This window comes from Kryptolebias marmoratus, linkage group LG14 (genome assembly GCF_001649575.2).
Source record: "Kryptolebias marmoratus isolate JLee-2015 linkage group LG14, ASM164957v2, whole genome shotgun sequence".
NCBI classification, from domain to species: Eukaryota; Metazoa; Chordata; class Actinopteri; order Cyprinodontiformes; family Rivulidae; genus Kryptolebias; species Kryptolebias marmoratus.
Genome location: NC_051443.1, coordinates 2,340,967 through 2,348,788, shown reverse-complemented (window position 1 = coordinate 2,348,788; position 7,822 = coordinate 2,340,967). Strand labels below are relative to the sequence as shown.

The window sequence follows — 7,822 nt, the reverse complement described above, 5'->3', positions numbered from 1 at the left end:
AAGAAGAAGAAGAAGAAGAAGAAGAAGAAGAAGAAGAAGAAGAAGAAGAAGAAGAAGAAGAAGAAGAAGAAGAAGAAGAAGAAGAAGAAGAAGAACAACAACAACAACAACAACAACAACAACAACAACAACAACAACAACATGCAATATGGCAGCGCCCATAAACTTGGACATTTTGGCTTTAAAAATCAACCAAGCGTACTACACCCTCCTCTCAACAGGAGGAGGCGGGGGCTTTTCGTCCATTTTTCCTAAGTCGATGTGATAATCGGATTTTTTCTGATATTGATTGGACCAGGTCGAACTGTGTGTTTAGACAATAACGATTTATTTTAAGACCCGGAAATTACCCAGGAATGAGTTTGTCTCTCAGGTAAGCTTTTGTTATTCCGTTTATTCTGTAAGTTATCTGCTAATAAGTCAGTTTTGAGCCGTTAGCACCGCTATCCTCGTTAGCATCTGGCTTCCATCAGCACTGTCATTCATTAAATTATTGTGATTTTTCTGTAAGGTTGTTGCTGTGCGGCACAAAAGGTATCGCAGAGCAACAAGCTGCTTCAGCTGTAAAATATTTTATTGCAGTCCTGATTTAATATGGATTTTTTTTAATAGATTGTAAATTGTTGTAACACAACATTTTGTGACTAGGGTTGCCAACTTTGGAAAAGTTAAATAAAAGGAACGCTGGCAGAGCAGACCGGTGCTGCTAGACGTTGTTTAAAACCATAATGATTCCCAAACTTTACAGCTTCTGACCAGGTGCAGCCACTTCGTCAGATTTACCTACCATAGCACGGCTAGATAGCTATGTTTAACTGTCGGTGCTACCCATCAAAAACTGCAACCGTCATGTTTACAAACCAAAAACTATAGCGGTCTGTGTTAATGTTAAATATCATAATCGAATAACATTCTTTCAAGTGGAAACTTAAAAGTTATGCTTAGTATAGCATTGGAACAATTTATATTCACAACGAAAACCTTTCTAAAACCACAAAAATCACTTCCTTCATTAGAATATCCCACCCGTTTAAAATGAAAAGTTATCGCAGGTGTATGCACTAATAGAATATCTTACCTTTATAAAATTTAGCAGTATTGTTCATGTTGTACTAAAATCCTTAATCGGCATATCCCACTTGTATGCAGGGTAGCGCATTCAGTTGCATCAAATCCCTTCATTTGAATATTCTACCTTTTATAAAATATAGCTGCAACATTTGTTGATGCACTTAATCCTTTCATCAGAATACCCAGCTTTAATAAAATACTTAGGTAGCACATTTTGCTGTACAAAATCCCTTTATTTAAGTTTTGTACCTTTTATGAAATACAGCGGTAGCATATGTCGGTGTCCTAAAACCCTTTATTAAAATATCCTACCATTATGAAATTCAGAAGTAGCACACATAGATGCACTGACTCTCTTCATAACAATACCCAACTTAAAAAAAAAAACAAAAACAATAAGGTAGGGTATTTTGTTGCACCAAGTGTTTTCATTTGAGTATTCTACCTTTATAAAATATAGTGGAAGCACTTGTCGGTGTCCTAAAATCCTTTATAAGAATATCTAACTTGAAGAAAGACAATGATACAGTATCAGACAAGTTTTTATAATACATACATGAAAATAGACATCTATGAATACAATACTCAGCTCCACCTAAAAAACATTATTTGCTCCACAAACTATGCCCTCCTACAATGTGAATTACTTAATTACTTGGCTTTCTGTGTATTGTTTTGTTCTGTTTTTCAACTATTTTGACAATTTTAAATTAAATTTTATAAGTTTTTCCATGATTAATTCTGTTTTTTACTTATTTGCAGTTATAATGATTTCGGCCGAGTTTGGCATTACATTTAACATGTCTCTTGTTAAGGGATCAGGACTGCAGGGCAACTCCAATATTCTTATTGGGGTGTAAAATATTCTGACCTGTGGACACATTCTGCTGTTTTTTTGGCTCATTGATGTGACCACTACAAATGGTACACTTCACATGATCTTATTTAATGGAAGAATAGTTGCAGCAAAATCTGCTGTGTACATGTGGAGTGGAGATTTTCTGTTTAAAAATCCATTTATGAGACTAAAAATAAAAGATAAATTATCAGTCAGCAGCTTGGAACTTTGTCCACAAAAAAACCAAAAGTATAGCTTATCTTTTTTATTTATTTTTTTAAAAACAAAATGTAACGCAAATTGTAACATTGGATTGGTTATTGATTCAGGAAATGAATGTCCGCCCCACTAAAAATTTTGCTCAGGAGCTGCTACTGGTTCTGGCCCACGAAATGGTGGCAGGCTCGTGATCCAGAGTATCGCTGATTAAAGTGGACAAACACCACTAAATCAATTAAACAAGGATATAATTACAGTACAAACACACTCAACAATTCATCCATTTATGTCTTTTGTTTTTTATATTTTACAACGCTTATCAAAAATATGCTAATAGCAATCAATTATAAATTGTAGCCATGTGACAAACATAAAAGTCTGATCAAACTGGATAACTTCGGCACCATTGGATAGAGCTTGAAAATACCTTTTAATTTGACATCATGAATTTACCAGCGCTGATCACAGGTAGATTCTAGTGTACCCACTTGGTGTTTCAGGTACCAACCCCAACTTTTAGAACCACTGGTCTAGATAACCTTGTCTAGTCTTGACACACCCCATCTATACTAATGTCATTGAATAAAATGAAGGAAAACTCTGACCATTTACGAGACAATCATATACAAACCCATATACAGAAATAAACAATAATAAAAAAAAAACATTTTTGTATTTTTGGGTGATTGGGTATTGAGGGTGCTAGGTGGTACAGTACAGGTTAAATGACTGGGAGATAAAGTTACAGAGGCCAGACTGAGATGGTTTGGACATGTGCAGAGAAGGGACAGTGGGTATATTGGTAGAAGGATGTTAGAGATGCTGCTGCCAGGAAAAAGACAAAGAGGAGATATATGGATGTAGTTAGAGAGGACATGGACGGAGTTGGAGTGAGGACGGAGGATGCAGAAGATGCAGAAGAGTTGGATAGAGGAGGATGACTTAACATAATTCATGTGGCAGCCTCCAGGGGATGAACCTAGTATAGCTGTTACTTTAGACGCTGAAAAGGCCTTTGATAGACTTGAATGGCCCTTCTTGTTTAAAGTCCTTTCTAAATTTGGCTTTGGTGGAAATTTTATCAATTGGATCAGAACATTATATAGGAAACCACAAGCTATGATTGCAACAAATGGTCAGATTTCTGCACCCTTCTCTTTAAACAGATCCAGTAGGCAGGGTTGTCCCCTGTCTCCAGGACTTTTTGTATTAGCTATTGAACCCTTGGCTGAGATAATAAGGCAAGATTCAGAGATAAAAGGTATACAAGTAGATCAGACAATTCATAAAATCAACCTTCTAGCTGATGACATAATTCTATACTTATCAAACCCATCTGAATCTCTTACTAAGTTACAGGTAATTTTAAAGTCTTTTGGTTTCATCTCTGGATATAAAGTTAATTGTGAAAAAAGTGAAATTCTTCCACTCTCAAATTTTGATTATGTGGAATACCAGCAAATAAGTCAATTTAAGTGGTCACCAAATGGAATTAGGTACCTTGGAGTGAGGGTAGAGAAGAACCTTAAAAAGTTGTATGAACTCAATTATTTACCATTAAGTAACCAGATAGTAGAAGACTTGAAAAAATGGACAAATTTACCAATTACTTTAATTGGTAGAATTAATTGTATTAAGATGAATATACTACCCAGATTACAGTATTTCTTCCAGTCACTACCAATTCCAGTACCTCGCTATTTCTTTAAAAATCTCGATAAACATATCAGAACATTCATATGGAATGGTAAAACCCCTAGGATCTCGTTAGAAAAACTTACTTGGGATTATAAATTTGGTGGTCTTAAGTTACCTAATCTAGAAAAGTATTATTTAGCTGCTCAAATGAAATTTGTTGCATTTTACTTTGAGAAAGAAAATGTACCCTCCTGGATTTATGTGGGTCTGCATGATATTAAAGAAAGTTCACCTGCAGACTTCGTTTATAAATGGACTCCAGCGAGTATCTCTAACAAAACGGATAACCCCGTTTCAATTCATTTGATTAAAATATGGCATAGAACTCACAAAGCTATTGGAATACAGAACATTGTTTCACCCCGCACACCTTTAAAACAGAATGGACTCATACCTACCTCACTGGATAGCAAAGCTCCGGAACAGTGGCTTCAGAAAGGGGTTCGCTACTTGGAGGATTGACCAAAACGTCTGCGTGCCTTAACTCGTCAACCGTGTAACGTAAGAAGATCAAATTTTACAGCAAGAACCCTCATGGGTTAGGAATTGATGGATTTCAAAGTCACAAGGTCAAAGGTCAAGGTCACAAGAGCTTGCGTTCTCTACCTCTAAAACTGTGTAAAGTAGGAAGTTCAAACTTCACTCCTCATGGGTCAGGGATCAGCTCCATGGATTTTGAGGTCAAAGGTTAAGATCACATGTGAAAGAATGCTTTAACTCTTAAACTGTGTAATATACAAAGGTCAAAGTTCAAAGATGGACACCTGTGTTAAGGATCAGCCCTTTGTGATGCCGGTCTACAACTGAACACCTTTTGGAGTAATCCTCATTCAGTGTAAATGCACAAAGTGATGCAGACCCCTTCAAGTTCTCCAGGAACTTGCTAGTTTCAGCTATTGTACACTTACACTCTCCTCCTCCTTTTCCACTCCCTCATTCTCAGGCCTTTCCTCAGATTGCATGGTGACCCATCATCACCACAGTCTTCCTCTGGTGACCACAAAGATAATAACTAGCATTTATATCTCAGATTTTAATAGCTGAAAAGGACAGTTGTGCATGAATGTCATTTCACCTGCTCAATCAGCTTTTTCTGGATCTTGTCCCAGACACTGTCATCCATCTTCTGTTTTAAAGTGCAGATCCAATCCAGTGACAACTTGAAGAAAGTTCCTGATCTCATCATTATTCAAAACACATATTCTTAAAATGTTTGATCAAGCTACAGGAATAAAGATATTTCTATTCTTCATCAGTTTTTTTTCTAGCTGCCTGCTTCAGTCACTTACCTGGTAGTGCTTGGATAGGTTTGCCCAAACCTGGTTTTTAAGGTTGGATGCAAACAATGTCTCCCTCTTTCACAATCAGATGTGCCTCAAGCCTTTGGAAAATGGGAAGTATCTGTCCACATGTGGGGCTCTTTTCTGAAGACATGCAGTGTGTCGATGTGTAGTAAACTTTCATGAGATTCATGAAGTCTTCTGCTTTCTGAAAATCCTGCTCAGTCAGGATTTTCTGAAAATCCTGCTCAGTCGGGATTTTCAGATCTAATTTAGCACATAGTCAATCATGTTAACACCTCTTTGTAGTAGCCAAGCGCAAGAAGAGAAGAGAGCTCACTGAGGACCAGAAACATGAAATCAAAACAGCTTTTGATTTATTTGACACTGACAGAGATCAGGAGATTAACTACCATAAGCTGAATTTGAGTAAGGACAGACCGTATGCTGACTATGTTCTGATTAAAAATATTAAGATTTTTTTCTTGAAACACTGCTGTACAGCTGCATAGCAATAAGGTATTAAGTTTTAGAAAATACTGTAATTACTTTTAAAGCTATTGTTGTGGAATTTTCTTTAACAAAGAGGACAACAAAGAGTTTTGTCTTAGGATAATTTATTTAAGCTATATACCTGAGAATCGCTGAGGTGAGTCAGCAGTCTGACCACAGAACAAAGGACCCCCCTTTAAAAACCCAGCGCAACACACTACGTAACTTTCCGTAGGATGAGAAGGGGTCTCCCAATGGGGTAGGGATCAGGTAACTGCTTCCTACACCCCAGAGCCCTATAAGATGAGTTCTCCCTCACTAAAACATGGTGTCATAAATGCTTCTGTACTTTTCCATTCTAACAGTTAAACACAGCTTTAACTTACATGCAGCAGAGAATCATTGAAGCACTTTTTATTCTCATTACACTACAGTACCAACAAATACTTATACTGTGTACTACATTTGAAAGGCTATAGCTCTGTTTGAAATGTTTGTGTTGACTCATTCACTCACTCACTCACTTACTATATCATGATCACTATGTAGTGAACCATTTAGCGGACAAGGAACCTATTGTTTTTGCATTTTGAACACTACTTGTATCCAGCGTACTTCCTAATTATGCAATGAGGATTGACAGGTGTCTTATAAATGAATGTTAGCAAGAGTCCCTGGAATAAGTCTGTATCTGATGTGATAGACAACATAATTTCACTGGTTTTGGAAGATAGAATGTAAATTATAATCTGTCTCCTTAACACTGATATAAAATTTATTTACACATATTTGTTACTCTTTTTGTTGTATTGTGTAGTGTAAAGGGACCCATTCATTTATGACCTCTGACCTTCACTCATGTTTCCAGGAACTGTTCTGTGTAAAAGGTCATTCTGCTATGACTTGATCCCTGGTATCATTTTGGATAAGTTGCTTTTCTCCACACACTCAGAATATCTTATTGGTAGAGACACAATGTTTTTACACTTCTCTTAAGACTCACAGAAAATATGATTTATGCAGAGATGAAGTCTTTCTTTTTATTAAATTTTATAAAATGTGTTGGAAAAAATAATGTTGAAGATTTATCTAATAAGATTTTGGTAAAGCGGTTTACATTCCATTGATCATGCTAACAGAATCTGTTTTGAACAGAAAGATAAGCTCCATCTCCACAGACACACGTTTCCTGACTGTGTCAGGTTCTGAGTGGCTGATGATGTTGACGTCTCATCACCTTTGATAAAACTAGATGGACCTTGGCTCTTCTGCCCAGTCTTCATTCATTTTCATCTTTGTCCTTTCTTCTTTTCGTCGTCCATTGTCGTATTTTGTTTTACCTAAGTTTAAAGTGTAGATTTGTTCTGTAAAATTCAGCAACAGAAAAGATGAAGTTAACGAGAACCATTTGTAACTTTAGGAGACTATTATATTAAAAGAATTACTCATAGATGCTGTGTCACCCTCCAACTCTTGACTCCATTAGCTGAAGAGTTCCATACCCATCAGAAGCCGTCACCTTAACCCTCCTGGGTGTCCTTCCAGACAAGTTGTTGAACTCAACTGATCCACAGTTGACTCTCGGCGTATTGCCAGGGTTTACGCCATCCTTCCATAGGCCTAGTCAGGGACAGTCTAAAATGCATTTTAGCCATCGTCTTCTAAAATAAGTTGCATCATTATTAAGTACTTAATATTGACCTAATTGTTAAATTGAAATTAATGTTTATGTCAGTATTTGTTTACTTTGAAAATGTGCCACTCAAAGTTACAAAATGTGCAAAAACACATTTCTATTTTCCAAATTTTCCGGTCTATAAGGCGCACTTAAAAACCTTTAATTTTCTCAAAAAATGACAATGCGTCTTATAATCCAGAGCACCTTATATATGTAAGAAGTAATGCACAGCGTGCAGACCTGAGCACACGGTGGAGTCATTTACACTCCTGATCAAAATCTTAAGACCAGTCAAAAAATTGCAAGAATTTGCATTTTGCACTATTGGATCTTAAGAAGGTTCTAAGTAGAGCTTCACAATGTTAAAAGAAGACATCAGTGTAAGAGACAAAAACTTTTGAGCTGGGAATTAATTGAAAACTGCATTTACACTCAAACATGATTTTTTTCAGCTGATCAAAGGTTTAAGACCATAGCTCAAAAAAAAAAACCCGAAAACCCCCCAAAACAGAAATCAAAGTGTCAAAAAAAGGACTCAGTAATGAG

The 7,822-nt window shown here is 36.4% G+C and overlaps 1 protein-coding gene across 1 annotated transcript in view; it reads left to right on the top strand.

Moving 5' to 3' along the window:
* The first annotated feature begins 56 nt into the window (after positions 1 to 56).
* The window catches only part of cetn3 (centrin 3), an 18,600-nt gene continuing 10,834 nt past the window's right edge, over positions 57 to 7,822 (top strand). Inside the window, exon 1 of the mRNA XM_037979249.1 lies at positions 57 to 373. Within this exon, the coding sequence (XP_037835177.1) occupies positions 357 to 373 (17 nt within the window). The 5' untranslated portion in view covers positions 57 to 356. The remainder of the gene's footprint in view (positions 374 to 7,822) is intronic.